This window comes from Argopecten irradians, chromosome 12 (assembly GCF_041381155.1).
Source record: "Argopecten irradians isolate NY chromosome 12, Ai_NY, whole genome shotgun sequence".
Classification (NCBI taxonomy): Eukaryota; Metazoa; Mollusca; class Bivalvia; order Pectinida; family Pectinidae; genus Argopecten; species Argopecten irradians.
The window spans coordinates 24831384-24855321 of NC_091145.1; the positions used below are offsets into that span (position 1 = coordinate 24831384).

At 35.2% G+C, this 23938-nt stretch overlaps 1 protein-coding gene across 3 annotated transcripts in view; it reads right to left on the reverse strand.

Moving 5' to 3' along the window:
- The window catches only part of LOC138336430 (cadherin EGF LAG seven-pass G-type receptor 2-like), a 65435-nt gene that overhangs the window by 37347 nt on the left and 4150 nt on the right, over positions 1-23938 (reverse strand). For all 3 annotated transcript variants that reach the window (XM_069285931.1, XM_069285930.1, XM_069285928.1), the window contains exons 2-4: positions 10261-10601; positions 5743-5917; positions 5024-5149 (exon numbers count right to left, since the gene is read on the reverse strand). In XM_069285931.1, coding sequence (XP_069142032.1) covers positions 5024-5149; positions 5743-5917; positions 10261-10601 — 642 coding nt within the window. The remainder of the gene's footprint in view (positions 1-5023; positions 5150-5742; positions 5918-10260; positions 10602-23938) is intronic.

Sequence of the window (23938 nt, forward strand, 5' to 3'; positions counted from 1 at the left end):
TACTATCGACATGATATTGTTAAATGTTGAGTGGAACTGATAGAGATATACAAGCCGATTTATCTTAACTGAATCATTTAAAAAGACTGAAACATAACACAAAGGTATTTATTTAAATTTCTAACCAATTAGCACCTGGGAAAATGATCCTAGGACCATATGTAAAAGGGAAGAATTTAACTTAATATGCCTTCAGCTCCATTTTAGTCAAGGACTGAAAGACAAATTATAGACATAAAGCCTTTGATATCTTAACTGTATACTAAGGTTCATAGCACTTGTTATAGGTACCACATCGAGCGTCATGGCTATTTCATTAACTAGATAGAAACTATCCCATTCCTCCTTTTCCATACTTCATCATATATGGGGCTGACGATAATATTTACTTTAATATATAGAGTAACAAAAGAAATATCCATGCTGACTTGTATTGAGTGTTATGAATTTTATTTATTTATTTCTGACTTACACTTTACAATTAAAACAAAATTGTAAAATATAAATCATTGTGAAATATTTCTGTTGCTTTCAATACTCAGTTTATAATTTCATAACACCCAAGGTCATTTTAATGGTTTACAAAGTCTGTGTAGTTGCTGGTGGCTACCTCAATAAGATATTGAGAACTAGGGTAGGTGTCCTCTACATTGACATACTGTATCAAAGATGGAGGCTGATCCTTGACCTCAACATTCCAAGAAATACTGTCTGGATCTTAATCTTATTTATCCACTGAAGACACATTTGAACTATTCTAATTAAAAGGCTAGAAGAATTCAATAAGATTTTTCAGGACTGTGAATGAGTCAATTGTGCTGCACTGAGCTACAGTGCAACAATCGACAACTGAGCTATCACGAATGAGCTATCTGAGCATCACGAATGAGCTATGAGCTATCACGACTGAGCTATCACGACTGAGCTATCACGACTGAGCTATCACGACTGAGCTATCACGACTGAGCTATCACGACTGAGCTATCACGACTGAGCTATCACGACTGAGCTATCACGACTGAGCTATCACGACTGAGCTATCACAACTGAGCTATCACGACTGAGCTATCACGACTGACTGAGCTATATCACGACTGAGCTATCACGACTGAGCTATCACGACTGAGCTATCACGACTGAGCTATCACAACTGAGCTATCACGACTGAGCTATCACGACTGAGCTATCACGACTGAGCTATCACGACTGAGCTATCACGACTGAGCTATCACAACTGAGCTATCACGACTGAGCTATCACGACTGAACTATCACAACTGAGCTATCACGACTGACCTATCACAACTGAGCTATCACGACTGACCTATCACGACACAGCAACTACATTGTTGTAAACATTTAAAGAAGACTGAAGAGGTAACAAAGTTCTTCATGTTGTTTGTACAGCCAAGTGTTGACTCCCCATCGGCAATATTCATTGTGAAATTGGAAAGTAATGGAACTCCCAGCGGGATATTTCAGCCTGAAGTGTTTTAAAAGTTGAAATCAATAAAGGATGTTCAAGTCAACATGGAGGCCCATAAGTGCTGTTTTAGGCCTCGTATTGATTCCTTAATGATGCCTTGAGAATGCCCACAGCCGTGATTGAGATGTCGTGACCAGATAGTTATTAGTCTTAATTTTGGAGCCTGTTGTTTTCCTCAATGCAATCAGATTTTCTGCCGTCTCCGATTTCGACGGCTGTCCCCAACGACAATAAACACCTAAGAAAGATAAACATCCTACATAATTACCCTACCACAGAAAGTATATAACACACGCAGTCAGCCAGCTAATTCCTCCACACACTATAACAGCTCTCACACCGAAAATGTCACAGCTTGACCTTCAGACGTAACGGGGACAGAGAAGGGGACTTTTACCTGTATCTACCTGTTATCTAGTCTTATACAGAAGGAGGAATATTTGCCATACTGCAGTACATTTCACACTTTTTATAATCACATCAGGTTTATTCCTAGTCATGTAAAGTACCAGGCTGTCAACGTTAAAAATGTCATATATTATGCCTGTATCGAAATCCTCGATCCTGATCTCATGACTAAATACAGTGTAGGCTATAATTAGAAGTCCTGTATAATCTGCAGGTAAGTTTACCCATCAAGGCGGGAGGTTTGGTAAAAGATCAACTCTAGTCGTCGTTAAAGGATAGTTTTACATTTTTAATCGCAGCTCTAACAAAAGATTGTAACGAAACTCCGGTGAAATCTCTCATCATCTACAGGTGATGAGACACAATCACTCGCGTCAGGATTTGGGGTAGCCTGCATCAAGTAGCAGGGAATCCGTATTACACTGTCTGAAGGCTTAATGTCTCAATGTGCAGGTGTTGTTACCTGTCTGATTAATGCTAATTTACAGGAATAATCAAACGAGAACAAATATGGCAGAATGTACGTGCTCATCCTTTACAAAGGACAATTTTAATGATTAGATGCTGTGCCACGAGTTCAGAGCTGGAGGCGGCCATTACCTGGCTATTTTTCAGATATCATCTTGTTTTACCTGGCTGATGAGGCTGCCATTGCTGGGTAATACCTGGAGATACCATCACGTTTTACCCGGCTACAGACCGATTAACACACATGATAATTTGATATGTTGACCAATGTTATTTTCTGCTCTATTGGTTTTAATACCATCAATATAACTCTATTCTGCGAGAGCATCAACGTCTGTCAGAAATATCTTTGTCAAACGGCATTCACAGCACCGTCTGTCTATATCACCTCTCAGATCAAAGTACACATTCAGGCTTCCGATCTCACCACAAAACAATAGGATCTGAGAACTTCATTTTATTTTAAAATCTTAACAATGAACGGAGATGTGCCGTTATCAGCGACTCGGAATCAATCCTATCATTGGACATTGACGGAGGTGTAACAGAATCGCACGATCCGGCCAGCTAAATACCCACACACAATGGCTACTAAACACCCATACCAATACTAACAATTGCCATGCTGACTGGTTGTGTGCTGGGAATCTAACTGATTACATCCGATCACAACGCCATCACAATACCGTCGGTTTGTAATCCCTGTCCTCGACTTCACAAACGACCAACATCATTCCACATGGCCTGCAGACCTCGACGGCCCAATGTTGCAATTTTCTTTCACGAATAATTTCCAGCTAATTTATGTGTCCTTGATACCTCGGTTCCACCAGGCATCACACGAATGCTTTAATCTCTCACCTGTGTTACACAGACTCTAAACCTTCACCTTGATACCTCGGTTCCACCAGGCATCACACGAATGCTTTAATCTCTCACCTGTGTTACACAGACTCTAAACCTTCACCTTGATACCTCGGTTCCACCAGGCATCACACGAATGCTTTAATCTCTCACCTGTGTTACACAGACTCTAAACCTTCACCTTGATACCTCGGTTCCACCAGGCATCACACGAATGCTTTAATCTCTCACCTGTGTTACACAGACTCTAAACCTTCACCTTGATACCTCGGTTCCACCAGGCATCACACGAATGCTTTAATCTCTCACCTGTGTTACACAGACTCTTAACCTTCACCTTGATACCTCGGTTCCACCAGGCATCACATGAATGCTTTAATCTCTCACCTGTGTTACACAGACTCTAAACCTTCACCTTGATACCTCGGTTCCACCAGGCATCACACGAATGCTTTAATCTCTCACCTGTGTTACACAGACTCTAAACCTTCACCTTGATACCTCGGTTCCACCAGGCATCACACGAATGCTTTAATCTCTCACCTGTGTTACACAGACCCTAAACCTTCACCTTGATACCTCGGTTCCACCAGGCATCACACGAATGCTTTAATCTCTCACCTGTGTTACACAGACTCTAAACCTTCACCTTGATACCTCGGTTCCACCAGGCATCACACGAATGCTTTAATCTCTCACCTGTGTTACACAGACCCTAAACCTTCACCTTGATACCTCGGTTCCACCAGGCATCACACGAATGCTTTAATCTCTCACCTGTGTTACACAGACCCTAAACCTTCACCTTGATACCTCGGTTCCACCAGGCATCACACGAATGCTTTAATCTCTCACCTGTGTTACACAGACTCTAAACCTTCACCTTGATACCTCGGTTCCACCAGGCATCACACGAATGCTTTAATCTCTCACCTGTGTTACACAGACTCTAAACCTTCACCTTGATACCTCGGTTCCACCAGGCATCACACGAATGCTTTAATCTCTCACCTGTGTTACACAGACCCTAAACCTTCACCTTGATACCTCGGTTCCACCAGGCATCACACGAATGCTTTAATCTCTCACCTGTGTTACACAGACTCTAAACCTTCACCTTGATACCTCGGTTCCACCAGGCATCACACGAATGCTTTAATCTCTCACCTGTGTTACACAGACTCTAAACCTTCACCTTGATACCTCGGTTCCACCAGGCATCACACGAATGCTTTTATCTCTCACCTGTGTTACACAGACTCTAAACCTTCACCTTGATACCTCGGTTCCACCAGGCATCACACGAATGCTTTTATCTCTCACCTGTGTTACACAGACTCTAAACCTTCACCTTGATACCTCGGTTCCACCAGGCATCACACGAATGCTTTAATCTCTCACCTGTGTTACACAGACTCTAAACCTTCACCTTGATACCTCGGTTCCACCAGGTATCACACGAATGCTTTAATCTCTCACCTGTGTTACACAGACTCTAAACCTTCACCTTGACAGAAAAAATACTTTAAATTTACATGTGAATCCTTCCTTACAGTTTTCTTAGTCACCAGACAGGAAGAAGACTACAAATCTATCTGTTGATTTATACCATTTCTGGAGTTTGTTTGTGCAAACGTGCTGTGTCCATGGACATTCCAGCTCTTCCTACCGGAGGAGAATGGACCTATCTATATTGTTATGGTCAGACTTATGATGTACTTTTGTGTAGCCACCAGCCACTACAAACTGATCTGACGTCACATAAAAATCTCAAAGAACAGATCCACCCCTGCCTTACCTGTAAAGTTCTCGTCACATTGACAGGTATACCCGCCCTCTCTCCGTATACATGTTCCTCCATTCAGACAAGGGCTACTGTAGCAAAGGTTCACCTCAGAATCACACAGAAAGTCCTTCGTCATTCCTGCCATGAAGATTTCAAAATTTCTGTATTCTTGTAATTTGTAAGGACATTAATTGCATCACAACAAGCTTTGGACATATTGTTATCATTATCATTTGTAAATCTACTTGCTGCCCTAAACATGAGCTTGTTGAAATGGAATTTCATCCTTGTATTTTTGAAAACTCAAAATAAGTACATCTTTATCAATAGATGCCCCATCATCGATTGAACACTCAAAACCCGTTACCATGCATTACATACATAAAACCAATGTGGTTTTTGTGCATTCATTTCTAATCACGAATGTTTTACAAAGTCTGATTGAAATTAAATATGATAACATACAGTAAAACATGTTTATAACACACACACTTACAACAATTCATGGTTATAACGTAGTACTTTTTCATTCCTGGTCAAGGTGTCCGTAAGATGTTTGTAATGTGTGTATAACAAACTGTTTATATAATGAAGTAATTTTGTTGACCCTCAGATGTTCGTTATAACCATGTTTTACTGTAAGTGTAACTTTTGGAAAGCTACTCCAAACTAAATTCAAAACATGATGATATGATGCCAGACTGCTACTAGAAATGTAAACAATAGCTTACCTGTGAAACCTGTCGGACATTTACAGGTGTTTCCATTGTAGGGACGGATCGGTCGGAACAACATCATGTCCGAGGTTATAAAGGGAGCAGCACGGTCAAAGGAAACGTGGGAGAGACAGATTTCAAAGTTAGGACATGGTTCTATCACACACAGGTTGTCGTCAAACGGCAGCACCTACAAAACAGAATAAATCTTAAAGTATTATACAATTCTGGCAAAATAATTGTCATTTTGGAAAATTGTAAACCAGAATTGATTTAAAGTATTACACAATTCTGGCAAAATAATTGTCATTTTGGAAAATTGTAAACCAGAATTGATTTAAAGGTATTAAAGCGTGAAACTTCATGTTACCAAAAAAAAGGGCCATAGCTAAGAATTTGAAGAATTTGCTTTTCACAAGGATGTAATGCATGCAGTGTAGACTCTAATTTTGTGGCTTTTCAATCAAATTAAGACTGACAAGCAGGTTATATGATATATCTCTGAATTAAACAGACTTGCGATATCACATGTCATTTCAAATTTTTGTGCAACAGCAAAAGGTGTATTATCCTTTCTAGACACAACATATAGCATTACATATTTGTAAACAACGTTATGTCAGACCAGGTTTTAGATTACATAAATGTATTTAACGGACGTCAATAACAGTATGCAGGGTTGTAGAGAGGAACTTCATTAAAACATTTCATTGTTAATCGAAAACTACCATCAGTGTTTTTCCTGGGTATTTTGGGAAATTGCCACCTGGTGAAAATTGGGAAATTTTGTGCGATAAAAGTAGGAAATGAAAAATTTAAACGGTGTTTATGGAAATTTTGGAAAAGGTAGAAGTAGACAATTATGCTTCTCTAAGAATCAAGTGTAAGAATGGATATTAAAATACGACGTTCAGACTTGGGATTTACGGAATTTTTTAGTTTTGTCGCACAAAATACGCCTCAGCTCACTGATTTGGGAAATTTAGACATAGATTTGGGAAAAATAACAAGAAATACAATTGGGAATGGGGCCTTATTTCGACCCCAAATATAGAGGCAGGAAAAACACTGACCATAAAATTGTGAATTTTAGTTATTAACTCATTCACCCCTGAAATTCCATAATGGACTGATCTAGTCTTTGATTAAGAAGGGCCTATATGTATCTTCAGGGTTGAATGAGTTAAAATTGATGCTCAAAATTATCGTGGGTGAGCTAAATACTATTATATAATTGAATTCAAGCTGAGTATCAAATAACAAAGATGTATCTATAGGTGTTGGTCTGTACCAGTCACCATCTGATAGGGGTGTAATGGGGGGTGGGGGGGAGTCAGCGCTGCAAAAATGGACGATTTACTATTCTATCTACCATGTGTACTTACAAGTCTCATTTCAATCACAGGATATATATACTGGGTTCATTGATGCGAAATTACTTTCATTGACATCAACTTCCAATAATCTTTGTCATAAAAATCTATACACATAATACATGGGTGGTACTTTATGATTTGTGTATAGTACATATTATGTATTACTATGCTGAAAGGTATTTTTTGTGTGGCGTGATGTGTTTAGGACCAGTACTGATGTCAGGATTATGCCGGTACCTACATACCTGTATATTGTCAGGGTTAATACAGTGGAAAAAACATTATTTCCATACCAAAATAAATTACATTTTTAAACCCAATAGATTAATTGAATAGCTCCCCTAATAACATAGATACTATCGGATTGACCCAGAAAATAATCCCCATGATATTGGGATATATAGGATTACAACATATTAGCCTCATCAACTATTTTATATGACTGACAGGTCATTATGACCATAAACTTCATTACTTTACACTAGATAAAAACATGCCTTCTCGGGTATCTGTATTCATTAATGAAATGAATGCAAGGATTTATCAATTACTCATATTATAATGAAAATTTGATAACGCCGATACACGATCCTAGAAATATCCTCTGAAATTCTTTAAAATCTTAAATCAAATATCACTGCAAACCTCATTATGACAAAACAGTGTCGAAATTTTTCGATTTGGAAAATGTGAAATTTCAAAAATTCACCTTTGTACCGTAATTAAAAATTATTTTTGAATTTCATCATCTTTCCTTATTCAACATTTATCAGATTTTCCAATAAAGAATTCTGAACATTTTGGCACTACAATGTATAGACATATTATGATTCCACTCAGTTATAAATTGACATTTGCATGTGTGAAATTCATTTCCTGGTGACTACGTCTTGTAAGTGCTTTGTCACTATCATCGGCCCCAATAGTCTCACCTTGTCCCTGTTGCTGGGAGAAACGTCTATAGACTGAACAGGGGTGACTATATGTTACATTGATTTGTTATAGAGAATCGGGCCAGACTTATGTTCTCACAGATCCAAACACCTTTTATATACCTATACAAAGTGTATATCGATTATGGTTAATGCACCTCATGTACATGCGTTCAGAAATTAAAAAAAAAAAAAACAACATTTCTTTCTAATTCAATGTCAATTTAAAAGGGAATTCTCAAAAATTTTATGAGACATGAAAACATTCAGGAATTTTTTAAATGTAATCGGCGTAATTTTATAATAGAGCTTTCAAAACCTACATGCAGTTACAGGTATCATTATATATATTTATTATAGTACAAGAAAACAGAAATAACATTAGGATTTAATTGAGAAATACTTAAGTCATGGGTACACAAATTTTAAATTTAAATCCTTTACATGCAAAAGGTTTAGTCAACCTAAATTGACCTTATATGCATTTATCAACCATTTCTGTTATTGCTAACATACAGCTTAATTATACTGCTATTCTATTATTCTGAAGGGTTTACTTTCAATTCATACCATACCGTTCCCCATATATGAGAGTCTGATCGATATATATGATAATCATATCTAAGCCCAATCAATTTGTAGCTTCCACTAGATCAGTTCTGATGTATATAACTGCTCCCCAATGAAAACCTGATAATTTCTAATTGTACCCGGGTTATTCAAACAAAGCGCGCCCCTAATGACCCAACGGTCTGATCATGTACCTGTCAATGGTATTCGAGTTTTAAATGTGGACAATACCGTTTTCGAGTGATGGCTGAACGTAATTCACATTACCAAAAGGGTATCTGGTTACATTTGTGTGAAAAGCACACGTCAAATATGACTATAAAGAAATCCTCCCAAATGGTAGACTTAAGGTTTTCAGCCCTGGCAGGTAAAATGTCAACTACCATTACCTGTACCCAAGTATTTCCTGCTGACTTTGTACACCTGTGTTAGTTGTATAGTGCTGTACACCGCAGCAATATCACAGATTCAAATGGTAATTGGGGATGGATGTATTCTTATTCAAATAGAGAATGTAAATTAGTGGAGAAAATTGGTCTGTTAGATTTATATCTGTCCCATGAAAGCTATATTATCACATACCAAGATAAATCCATGCAATGGCAAAAATAGATATAAGGAATATTCAAGTCACCCTGGAGAAGGTACGATGATATGCTGTATAATGGAGACACTGACATTTAGTACCCTGTATAAAATTCCATGTTAATTTATGTTAATTTTGATCTTAAATAATCTTTCAAATTTCATGAAACCTTTATGCCTGCTATCAACAGTTTGTAAAATTTGTGATTCAAATATTCCGACATGAAACAAAATGGAAAAGGTGCCAATATGTGATGGGTGAATCTCAAAAAGATTTATTTCATCAATGTTCCTTAGCTTTTATTGAAGGAATCCCTTATCTTAAAATTCTCCAAAGGAAAGCATTACAAAAATTAAGAAAGGCTCCCTAACCCAATATTTTCCCTTTAACTTCTGTAATGCTTTTCATATGGAAAATGTTAAGTTGAGGAATATTCCTTAAAGTTAATAAACACTGATGAAATTTGGCATTTGACATCAAGGTTAAAAATAAGCAATTTTAGCACTTGTGATGTGGTTAATGTCAAACAAAATTTCTGAATTTCTTATACATTTTTTTTAAGTTCCTGTAGAGTGAAAGCAAGACATCTTTATGGGCATTAATGAATTTCATGGTCTACATTTGGAACATGAATTGGCAGTAAACTTTAAAGATGCTCCACCGCCGACAGAGCATAAATGATATTCATAATTTGAACAATAATTGGTGTTTAATCGTGTAAATATATGTCTAATTAACACATAATATAATATAAAATAATTTATTTTGCCTTTGGTACATGCGCAACCAGTACATCAATCCATATAGGATATAGAGCAACAGATTTTTTTCGGGATGCAATTAATTATTTTTGATATTTTAAACTTGAAGTAAGATTACTTTTCCACGATAGTAATGGTGTAAAGTAAGTAACTTTTGTAACTGAAGAAAAATATTAAATCGTCTGGTGCTGTTTTTGATAGTGAAAAAATACTATTTGTCAGCGATGGAGCATCTTTAATTGAAAAGATGCTACAAAAACACAACATTGAGGCAATTTACTAGTACAGAAAGATGGGGGTCACCTTACCTGGAGAGTAGATAGATTGGCCAGTAGGATCCTCTGTAGATAAATTTGTTCCTTGAGATATTCTGCGGAGTGGAACGTCCCGTCAGGTTTACGGACCGAAACACTGACATTCAGAATCTGAGTGTTAACATCCGTGTCATTCTGAATGTTGAGGACAAACACATGTTTCTCCTCTGTCAACATGATGGTGGCTAAGGCGTCTACGAAAAACTTGTAGAGAGGAGAGAGGAAGGCCGTCTGTGTCATGTTGTTTAGTCGTATGGTAACACTATTCTGTAACATCTCTGCTCGCACCAAACGCACGTAGAGTTGACACGTAGCTTTTACATCATGTTTACCGTCTGAAAAGATTAAAAATTTGTTGACATGAGTATCTTAAGTATTATAAGATAGGTTCTCACACTTTTGAATAATGAAAATCCACTCTTGGTATCATAAATAAGGACTCCAAAATTCCAAGACCATTTTTGTTAAAATGCCATAAAATGAAACTGGAATAGACAGGAATCTGGATTAGACAAGGTTTTGACAGGTTACACTGTGTATATATTAGTGTAGGGAATAATTGAAATTTCATGGTCGATCATCAGTTTTATTTAACCAATCAATGATCGGTTAAAATCGATTTTTTTCCCCTTGATGTATTAAGTCTCATATAAAAATTTCCTTCAAAGGCTTACGATCGAGAGGCCTCTCTGTGCTTTTATATTTTCATGGCGCTAATTTTCTTCACAAATCATTCTCATCTAAACGTTTGTATTACTACGTAGTGCTTATGTACTCTTCAATTTGTCTTGAGGCTTAAAATTTGAAATGATATGAGCGACAACCACATACAAGGGAATAATTTTAACAAGTTGGCTATGATTTTGTTTACATGTTTTACTGATAAGCTTACTTTATACTCTGGTTAATTTAATTATCATAGTTTTGAAAAATTCCGACGAAACTTGATTACAGATTTCTTACTCAATTAATTGATCAAATACCCCAAACCAGCGATACTCGGCGACTCGATTAATCAGAACACCACTAATATATATGATATTCTGTATTTGCGTATTACCGAGTTATTTGCCCTTGCAGGTAGGTATTGATTATGACGTCGTGTGTTTTCAAGCATAACGTCATCCTTTTTTGAGAAAACGTGAATTGTGCTCACAGACAGCTATAGCTAGTACACAGGAAATCCCGGTAATCTTCATCATAGCTGGTTTACATTCAATTTTCATTTAATTTTAGAAAGGCATGTAGGTGTAATACAATATGGTAAAGCTCTCAGGTTTCTGAAATATGTTTTCTTTATTATCAAATTCTTGTAATATTTTTTCTTCTTTATTTCTTTTCTGACATTTTATCAAACTCTCATTATCATTATGACAAAAATATGTATTCTATACGCTTGTGATGTAATTTTAGTGATTTTAGAAGATAGCGTCAAGGAATATATTAAATATCACACATCATTGTTATTATCACAGTATGGGGTGCCAGGAAACCCTTATAAAATGGCTATCTTTATCTTGATGCACAAAACCACTATTCAATTTTTCCACAGAAATTAAAATCAAACTTACAGAAACTTTGATAACAAGACAAGCGGGTACAATTAGACAGTGTTTACAAGCCCCTCCTGAACATAAATCTCAGACCTTTTACAAATGCTCAAAACATAATTGTTGAGACAGCACATGACCTTCGCTGACCTCTATGTTGAAACTTATAATTTGTTATGTCTGGGTTTTGAGTTTTGTATTTTTGAGCTCATTAAAATTACGTGAGGTATTCAACAAGTGTTAGTAATTGTTCCATTGTTAACTATCTCAGGCTTTAAAGCTGTCAATGAAACACATGTTTACATAAAGAACTGACAAGTCTACTGATCAAATTCTGAATCCTAATAGTGGAGACCACCATATATCTATATATATACATTTCATTAATTAACATTTCTCCCCAGAATTCAATTAGTATTACACATACATTTCAGGACTTTCATTTTTGATTAAATAACTCTACATGACAAGTTGTAAAATTTGCCATTTTTTTTTCTTGCGTTACATCCTCCCCTCTTTATTGTAAAACTCTGTGACCCACTTTACATACTCAAGAGGGAAAGAAAAGGTTTAGAAATGTGTTCCATGTGAAGGCAAACAGTGATTATAACTAGAGTATTTCTGTACTACACATAAAATCAGGGACCATTCCCTTTAAAATCCACACAAGGCTTTATCACACAGTTTTGACAGGCCATGTAGGAGACCAAGGAACTTCGCATTACAAATTTTACATATCAACTCGTGTCCCACAAATTTTACATATCAACTCGTGTCCCAAGCCATCGATTTGTATACCTGTATAAAATTGAACAGGTAAAAAACCTGTGTGATTTGTGTACATATCTACACTGTTTACAGCCTGCAGCAGCCAAATAAATATGTTGTATATCAGTGTATCACACTAGCTAAGCTGGCTCGCTAGTATCCTCAGATTTACCTCTGATAGGGATATAAAACAGGTCCTGCTGATTTTATACAGGTATAAAGTCTGATAACAGGACAGTGAAGCTTGGATCTCTTTATCAAAGAATCTTATTCCAAATGACTCTCAAACATATTTTACATGTCTCTCAAAGTTTAGGAAAAGTGTTAATATATACAGGAAATAGCTAAGCATACCTCAGTCGTAAGATGATATCATTTAAAATGTTTCTATTAATAGATAATCAACTTGTTTACCATGCATGTATGTGGATGAATTTGAAACCTGGGTAATAAAAAATTTCGGGATCAATTGTGGCTCATTCCCACTTAAGCGCCTCCTTTCAGGAATTACTATGGTAACCAAAATGTAATGATCAAAGCATTTCTTTTTTAGAAAACGAAATTGATTTCTTAAGAAATGGTATCATTATAATGACATTTTTTCCTGATTCAAATGATACATTTAGTGAATGCACTGGTTGCTACTGACTCGTGCTATAGTAGATAATTTTTAAGATATTTCAGTATACTGTACGCTGAGGTGACGCGGGCCACCATTACTTAGTCCTTACACAATGGGTGATCCTTAGCCACCTGTACCGCGGTATTTACACGGTACAATCTGACTAATAGTGCCCCGACTTATCCCCGGTCAATATTTACACCCCACACTCACCCTAGCGTGTGATCTGTATACCCTATTTACGGGTACCTGTTGTCCCCCTCTAACTTGATCTTGGACAATGTTTGTCGACTCTATCATTAACTGTAACCCTGTATTTGTCTCCCACCTGATAATTGTGTCAAGGTACATACCATAACATTGTCCTACAGTTTGGGGTTCCTGTCAACATTTACGTAACATCCAACACTACACTTGTAAACCATGATTAAATATCACACTATAGTTAATCAATATTTGCCCCCCATTTACCTGATACCATATTTACCATGATTCTGCAATATCGTATGCTTGTTAAAATAAAATTGTCCCTTAAAAATTATACTGTCTAGATAATTTGTTATTTTCAAAATTTAACATAAACTCTGTCAAGCATACAAAGTTGTTTCTCAAAATTCTCAAGTAATTAGTCAACCATAGTTTTTACCTTCCTTATTTCTAGTGTAGAGAATATATTTCTTTCATTGAATCTGGTAACTTGATTATCAACCAAAGATGAGACATCCAACTTTTACAGAAAGTTATAAATTGTTACATTTACTAACAAAACCATGCAATTTTCATCAGGAAATATAATATACATTCACAAAACATAACGTAATGAGCATTGCTTTTATAAAAGCAAAAATAAAAAATAAGTTTCGTTTCCTGATGGTGACTCAAAGAAGGTCCCTGATAAACAAAACAAACAGTTCCATTTCTCACAAAACTGTTGAGATTTCGAGTATAAACCCTAGTGGTGTTGAGGGAGATTTCTAGTTGTGTTACAGCCATTACTCAATGGCCTTATCGTGGGGATGAGATAACTAGTACAGATAAGTAGGTGTACATATCATTATACAAACATCTGGAGTGTACAGAGGGGAGATAACTCACAGGGGCCACACCATTCACTTCCAATAAAAGTCAAGTGTGGGTGTCCAAGCCTGTCAATGGGTACACACTGTCAAACTCACTGAAGTTCTATACATCAGGTCTAAAGAGTGATTCCCATCATTTTCATTTCTTTGAAGTACATCCTTTTTTTAACAAACAGTCATTTTTAAATGCACCAGCTGGTTGAAGAGACAGAGAAGATATTTTGAAGCTGCTGGAGTACCTGGAGACAAAGTCACCAACTTACGGACAGTACCTGCAGACAACAGCTTCATTAGGGTGTCAAACTTTATACCAGGAGGTGGAGCTGTAGATGATTTATGTACATAGTAATATGTAGCGCCATCCAAGCCAAGATTTCCGTGAAGATTTTCATTTTCTATATCTATACATGTTTGTGTTATGATAATATGTTTGGTAAGATGGAGCGTGAGAGTAAATTTGAACATTTGTATTCAATGCCAATAAGGACATGCCAGGCTTATAATTAGGTAGAGGAAATTCAGAAAAAAATCACAGACCAGCTAGCAGTCAGTACTTAGCAACTGAACATGCATATGCACATGAGATATGCACCACATGAAATTTGAACTGGCAACTCAGATGTGGAGGGCTAGTGGTAATATGTCCAGTTGGGATATATTAACATCTTGTCCACCGCTCCCCCTTATCAAAAAAAATCATTATATCAGTACATAGATATGTAATGACGGCTTGAATTTAGAAAAAAACCTCTAATATTCACTTTAGCCATGTATGTTTAATACCTGTCATATTTCACATTATCTCGGAGGTCAGACTATTTCATCAGTATACCTATGTGACAGACATTGTGTCAGTACCAAACTGATCTCACTTCAAATCAATAATTAATGACTACCAGAATACTCTAGGCTAGTATGTAGAGATCAGCAAGCCTGTCTGACACCATTTTTTATAACGTATGTCATGTCAGCTACGACAGACTGAAAATCAGTCTGTTTAAGTACCAAAACCATCAAATAGAGGGGTATCAAATTCATCAAATATCACTGAATCATCAATTTGCTCATCAAAATAAAACACAAGACAGCTCAAAAGAGTACCACAAAAAATATTTTAAAAATCAAATTTTATACACATACAACTTCAACAGCACTGCAACCGATCTGTGAAGTTTATTTTGGACCAAATATTTAGGCCAATAGAAGATATCTATAGATTTTAATGTCCAAGACTGCTGTGACCACATTAACCCTACAATTATTTCAATTTTATTATAGAAAGTTTGCATAGCCACCCATGACCACCCACTCCCCTTCCTAGAGTCAATCGAAAGGGAGCAAGCTGGCCATCATACAACCACCAGCTCCCTCCCTAAATCAGACCTTGAATTAAGGCCATCATACAACCACCAGCTCCCTCCCTAAATCAGACCTTGAATTAAGGCCATCATACAACCACCAGCTCCCTCCCTAAATCAGACCTTGAATTAAGGCCATCATACAACCACCAGCTCCCTCCCTAAATCAGACCTTGAATTAAGGCCATCATACAACCACCAGCTCCCTCCCTAAATCAGACCTTGAATTAAGGCCATCATACAACCACCAGCTCCCTCCCTAAATCAGACCTTGAATTAAGGCCATCATACAACCACCAGCTCCCTCCCTAAATCAGACCTTGAATTAAGGCCATCAAACAACCACCAGCTCCCTCCCTAAATCAGACCTTGAATTAAGGCCATCATACAACCACCAGCTCCCTCCCTAAATCAGACCTAGAATTAATCGAGAGGCAGCTGACTACTACTATACAAGATTTCATTTCCACACCAGAATAATCCTCACATTGTGGATGTACCGCCATAGCACCTACATTTCTATACAGTCATGATCAGGCACACCTTGATGAATCAGATGATGACAATAAAATGAGAGAATTCTATAAATGGTTGACACATTAAATCTACTTCTGTGTTGATGCCTTCCTATAGAACAGATGGTGCTGCACGTCCAAGCTATGAAATCCTCATTACACCAATGCTGGCCTCAAAGCATTTGACATTTCCAGCAACTGGTTTCTTTATTCAACATGGAACACATCACCAGATTTTGCTCCAATTTTAAACAGTTTCAGTTTAATCTGGGCTGAAATTTTCCATTCACCTGCAGCTGGATTCTGCTGTGAACAGATACACTACATAAATTGTTCAGGATGGAAGCAGATTTTCAAGTCATACTTCCCTCAATCCTTTTACAAATGACAATGTTTACATTTCATAAGGTTGTGTTTATTTATATGAGCCCACTTTAAATCCATATTGGATGAATTTTTCTTGTTTACATGATCTATAAGCTGTAAATCTTAATATTATTTTTTAAGATGGCACAAAATTACAAGTCTCCAGAAAGACAGGAAGTGAATACAGCCAAGTCACGGTATTGATCTCTGTACTCTGTGTGTAGTACTCGAATATTGATTGTGAGGACATCTTCTGTACACAACAACATGCAACAAGTCAAGTCAGAGATACATTTATCCCTGGCTGCAGAATCACAGATCTAGAGGAAACTGGATTATGTAGAACTCCGGGCTTACAGAGGAAACTCGTGCTCTAATTTGCACGTCTGGGATTTACGATAATGAAAATTAATATATATAATGAAAGATATTTAGTGTGATATGCTCTGTAGTACTTGCATTAAAATTTAGTAATATTTAGTATTAATGCATTAACATACTAAAGCAAAGTATAACTTGTGTTGCATTTTCTACATAGCAAAACGGCAATTTCTAGATTTTTCAAACTCCAAAACCCCATTAAATTGCCTTAGTCATTTTTGATTTTTTGTTTTGTTTATTAAATTATTACCAGATATGTATCTCCATTATATATCATGATTACCTATACATTTATTTCTTTAAACTCCTACCATATCCATGCCTGGACAGATTAAGGAATTTCCAAAATATGTACATTTTATATAATTAGAAGTTATATATATTTGCAACCTTTCTAAACACATTGTATGTAAATGGTTATATTTGTGATAAGTTCTGGATTGGCAGTAGCAGTGTTAAGTAAAACACATTGCATAAAGCAAACATTTCCTGGTACAGTATTCAAACTTCTGTCACATGTAAAGTCAGTATATATCATGATATAGGTGTCTACATATATACCTAACCCATTCATTAGACTTAAACCCTTTTATCAGGACGACGATGGGGATTAAATATTTAGTCAATGTAAACTTGATACTATTCCCTATTTAACAAGTTATTTTATAAGCTTTAAATACCAAACGTACTAAAAGCATTGCCAGATAGTTTTCTTTTTACTGAAATCACAAACAGCTACTGGATACAATGACCATACACAAATATGTACATTTGGTCCACGAGACTTGTACCTGGTCAGTTAAAGCTTTTTAACGACCCAGACACTGCGGGTACCTTTTGATCCTGGTCAGATCAGAAGGAAGTCTAAAACCGCCGGTCATGTGTGACCGTCACACTTCTATGTGAAATGGAAGTCTAAATAAGCTTTGTAACATGTATGACAAGCTACATACCCATTACTAAGGCTGATAGCTATCTCAGGATAGAAGGTCTATCATAGGCAGGTATATATATATATAATACCTTCGATCTTCTTTGATCAGATGTAGTATACTATATTACAACAATAAAATACCAAATCCAGCAGATTATTAAGATAATTTACAGGTAGACCGATCTAAAACCAAGTTAAAGCTTATTGGTTCGAACATGTCGGTCAGATCAAAGATTGGCAGGAAATCAATTATGCAGACAGACATGGAAACCTGGTGCAGACTCCATACTGGAATACATTATGGGAATTACAAAGGGAACATACGGTTTTTACAGTCCAGTAACTATATGTAAGGTCACAGAGAATTATGGTTCATGGGAATCGTAAATGTAAATATTTAATATACCCTTCTTAACATGTCCAGTAGGGATATAGTCACAGAAAGACCACATGTACTTGTATATGGAAGAGACTTTATAGGGATGCACCATGTACAACAATGCATGTTAACATGCGGTAGATTATCAGCACCAACGTTTGCATGCCCTATCGACAGAGATCGTCGGGTTATAAATTTCCAACTATCTATAACGACCATCAGCTCCTTTCCTTCGATCAGCCATGTTTTTCCTTGTTAGATCAATATGTAAAATCAATGCCAGACCATTAAACGACTTTTACTCCGAATCAATGCCTATTATTTCTCTACTGTTATAAAACTGTTCATTTATTTTTAATGTCTGATTTTCACAGACTGCATGAAGTGGCGTTTCAACATCATTTGTTCAGCAATCAAGTTTTACTGCTTGAGAAGTTGTGAAAAACTGAAGAATAAGTTATATAGATAGACATTACTGGTGATCATGACACAGATAATTTCCTCTGTTATGTTCCTGGAAATTCTCCATTGCCACTAATGGTACAGATGGTAATACAGTCACACACATATAGCCTATCTATACCCATCTCCCATGTCACTTGTCTGTGTTCTGGTAAATAAACAGATATAATGGCCAAGATAGGAAACTATAGGGACAAATAAACTAAATATTTTTATCATGATAGAGACCCTTTCTTCAGGCAAGAGCAATGAAATGAAAAAAAAAAATGTCCATCAAGTATGGTTAAGTACGTACTATACCCAACAACTATATATATAAAGCACACCATGGCCATGGCCAGGTCATATGTATGTAGACTCAGGGTTCACACCAGCTTTTGAAATTCTGTCGCCAAAGTGAAATTTCTTTTGCCAAATAAGATTTTTTGGAGCCAAAAAAAAATGTATATTTGATTGTTGAAATTAAGAATTATCTCCCTTTCTAATAAATATTAGTTTTCGTTTAGGTAAGTATGGAAATGTATTAACAAACAAACATAGATGAAAGGTTAATTTTTCAGGATGTATATATTATTTAGTAGAAATACTTCTAAGCATTTTTGATTGTAGTTGCATTTGGTAACACCGATATCATATTGCCTCAATAACCATACTTAGACAAATACATATGTAGTTGTCATCTGTATTGCATACTTCCTTATATATAATGTAGTCTGCAACATATATCTTACAAGCTGTTGAATTTCAATCTTCAATTTGAAATATTATAAAACTACCATTTTATAGTGTACCAGGTATATGAATCCTATAGCTAGCTTTAGAGGGAACTTTAACTATTGATCATATCAATTCCAGTGAATATCAAATAATATTTACGATGTCACAAACAAATCCATGGCTAAATATAACACCTGTCTTTTTACTTGCATACTCTGGCTTGGTTAGAGAGCCTATAGTGTATTCGGAAGCTCAGGCATTACACAAAAGAGTTGAGTATAAAACCACCAATGTTTCACCATAAATCAATACGATCATGAATCTGACAATAGCATTTTGTCTGTCAAAGTAATGCTCTGCATAATAGCACAGGCCAAACACAGAAACCTGCCCAGTACCATATGTATTTTTAATGGCTGCTGTTGTATTAATTTGAAGTGATGGTTCTGTAGAATCGACAGTCGGAGTATTTACCATACAGTTACTACTGACCTAAACTTATGTCTGTCAAAACTAAACTTCAATCTGCCAATCAATTTACAGATATTCATTCAATAAATATCATTTATGTTAATAAATTAGCAGATTTTCAGATATCCTTTCGGTCCTTAAATGATTTACTAATTTACACTTTTTCATCAAAACTGTCCCCTAATTAACACCAGGTTAATAAACGAAAGTATTTAACTGTTAATAAAACAAATACAAACAAGGAGCTTGATAATTTAAAACACCAATAAGGAAATTATTGTGAAAAAAGGGAATTTCATTTCTACCTACATAACTTGATCATCATCTGAAAAATCTAGCTAGAACATTAAATTGAAGTCATATTTCTTTTTTGACGATGCCTTAAGCTATCAATTGGTTATCAATAACTTGCTTAAAAGATACATTTCAAGGGGTTGTAAATACTATTTTCAATCTATTACAGGCAATAAAAAGATGAATCACAAATAGATAATGATCTAGCTAATGCTGTGTAGAACTGACTTGTTCAGTGAATGCATGGTACAAATAGTACATGTTACTGGGGCTTGATAAGAGTAGATCTATATATATAGTAATGAAAAGTACAGTAAAGAAAAGTTTCTTTGAAAGGCAAAGCAAGAATCAATGGGCCATGGTCCCCCCAGGATAAACATTCCATTAGACTATAAAATTATCATTTATATCCAGCTGTAGAGCATTAGGTACTGAGGTAAAACCATAAATTAATGTTTACATATTTTTTTTATTCTCTGAAATGTTCAAATCCACTTTCCATTGTATTAATTTTCTTTTATCTTACTTCCTAAATTCCCTAATAGATGCCCTGCAGCAACCGCTTTATTTGAAAAGTTCTGCAAAATGCTAATGTATTGAATTTTAATGTGAACTAATTTATTTACTTCAGGGTTTAGAATTTTGCACTTCAAGGACAAAATGCACTTATTGATACTTGTCTGACATTCACTTTTTGAAGGGAAGTCAAATTTTATTAATTTTCAACTAATTCTCATGAAAATGAGGACTATAAAAGCGAGTGCAGCGGATTAAATATTTAGATCTATTTAGCGTAAACAGAGATCTTAAATCATGTCTGTGTAATTGACGGCAGTATTGAAAATTCATGTATAACATAGGGTCAAATTTAAAATCCATTGCCTATTCAATTTGAAGAGTTCTTTTGTGTCAAATTTTTTTTTTAAATTGAAAAATTTTGTCATTTCACTACATTTGTATTGTAAGTATGTGTGGTATCTAACATTAGAAGATGCATTATAAATTTATATTACCAAACATTGTATTGTAGAAGCCAGTCTTAACCGCATGGCCATCAGATATATTGTTGATGAGATTTTCTTAACCAAATTCTAAATTTTTAATAGATTATCTCCCCCTAGTTATTATTTTTTTTTATGCTAGAATTTGCAAATCAGACATGTTACTGAGACAAAAAATTTCAAACTGCCAAATTTGAGTGAATATAATATTCTAAAGACTGGTGGCATATGCCTTATTGTGATTTCAGAGCTAAACTGTTACAGTATACATCATATAATATATATAAATGGATTAAATGCCAATTTATTTTAAGAAAATGTTTACTAATTTTTTTCTGAAATTAATCTAAGCTAGCTTGTCTTATTGTGCAAGTCAAATAAAACCCATATACATGACAGTAAGTCAGAAACTGCGACATCGCCATCTTTGTTCCAGCTGTGTAACTTTAACGGGAAATATGATCTTATTTCTGTCTGGATATGAATAACAATACCAGCCATGAGGAAATCCATCTACCTTTATATACCTGGGCTAGAATTAAAGGATAGGATTACATTCTGAGCTAAGAATGAAATTGGCTTCCAAACAAACAGGTTTATCAAAAAGATGTACTGGTTATTTACATAATATAATACCATACTGTACCACAAACCTGAACACAAGATTTGATTTTTTTTTGTCCAAAATATTTTATACTAAATAAATATTTATCAACATGCTCGAAGCCACAGCCATATATGGTGGTCATGATTTATCATTCTTAACCAACACATTTCATATCTTTGTTCATAGACCACAAATTTAAACAACTTCATTTATATAACCATGAAGTGAATTGAGATGTTTTATATATATAAAGTCCCTAAATCTGAAGATATAATGCCCAGGAAAAGTTCCCACATTTCAGATCAAACCAATATTCACATGCTTCTTTGTAATGGATGACTGCATATTTAAAGTATTTTAAACGTCTTAAAATGTTGCTGATTCACTCACAGCTAAGCTCCTAATTTACTCATTGAGAATGAAAAACAGTGGCTTACCAGGTGTATAAACAAATATCAGGACTGTATTTATGGGTATTCAATTTTGAATATTAAAATCTCCCAACAGATTTTGTGCTCATTTGTAAATTGTAATTTTTTTAATTCATTAATAAATTCTGAAACTTTTTATTTTGAATTTAATATTTTGAATTTTGCAGGCAACCAATCAAAAAACTTCGCGTCATCATCATATCACATTCAAAACTCTTTTTCTGTTATTAAATCAATCAATGGTTTGTCATGTGATAAAAAGATCAAATTGAAAAACTTTAATTATAAACAATTTGAACTTTGTCTTTGATCCTGCATATAATAGTTGTGTATGTACTGTACTGAGAAAACAATCAGTATGTGTGTATTGCTGTCATTACTAATTTATAATTATGATCAATATTTTAATTTATGAAATGATGTATACAGATATGTTTTTATTTAATTAATTTAAATTTTTTTTTAATTAAAGAGCTTGCCTTTGTAGGTATGATAAAACACCTGTATGTGATCTCGTTAGCAGGTTGCTGCAGGTGCTAGTGTATCTGATTACCATTGTAGGAAGTGATCAGCTGTACAGACCCAGATACTGCCCCGGGGTACCAATCTATCTACATTATACCACCATCATACTGTCATCAGTAGTTGTGTTGTAATTAACTACAGCTTAATGGACAGTCATCACAATATTAGTTACACATAAATAATATACTCAGACTAAATCATACCTTGTTTTGTCTTTTATGACAATGAGTATAACAAAATAATGTGTCATACTGCATTATCAACTTATATATGCAAATATGCTTAATTTGTTTTTCATAACAGTTTTTCAACTGTTCAAAAGACAACATATTTTCGACCAATTATCCAGTCCGTATGGCTGTATTACTAGCCATATATATTTTGACGTCATTATAAAGCTTTCAAGATATTTTGCTTGAATTGGTTTTAACAGTGAAATTATGTTGTATATAACTGATTATCATATACCATTAAAATTTATTAGTCGGCTCACACATACAGCTGGTACTTACAATGTAGCAATACATTTTTTAATAATTTTGTTGGTATTATATTATTTAATTAATGAAGAATTCGTTAATTTCAGCTATTATAATATTGTAAATTTCATACATTGACACAAGATGATTGCTATAGCCTAGAGGTGTTGTTCAAATGTGATGTCAGATGGCATCATGCTGCCTAATTCAATTTGACATGCTAGTGTTGCTCTATATCATATCCATTAAGTTTTGAAACTTGTTGACAGCCCATCAAAATCTGGTGACAGTTGGAAGGTCAAGTTCTATTGTTCTTTACTGATGACAATGGCTGGAGGGATGTGTAAACATTAGTCAACATATGTACAACTGTTTGTACTTATCATTACCACCTGTCAATCAATTAAGGAATTATCACACACCTGCCTCAGGTACAAATTAAATTAAACTAAACAAGTTTTAATTCTTGTGTTGTTATTTATATGTAAAAAAGAAATTACTTGATAACCTGAATATCTACCTATATATATTGACTGTCACATAGCATATTTCCCCTGGAATAGCATTTACTGTGATAAGGAAGCTGAACCATTCCAAATCGATAATTATAAATCGTTGATGTTTATTTCTCTTTTAATACATATAAATAACTGATTAAAATAAATTGACCATTACAATGCAACACTTTGAGATAACCTTTACTTAATAACCTATCTCCATGTGGCAACCATTC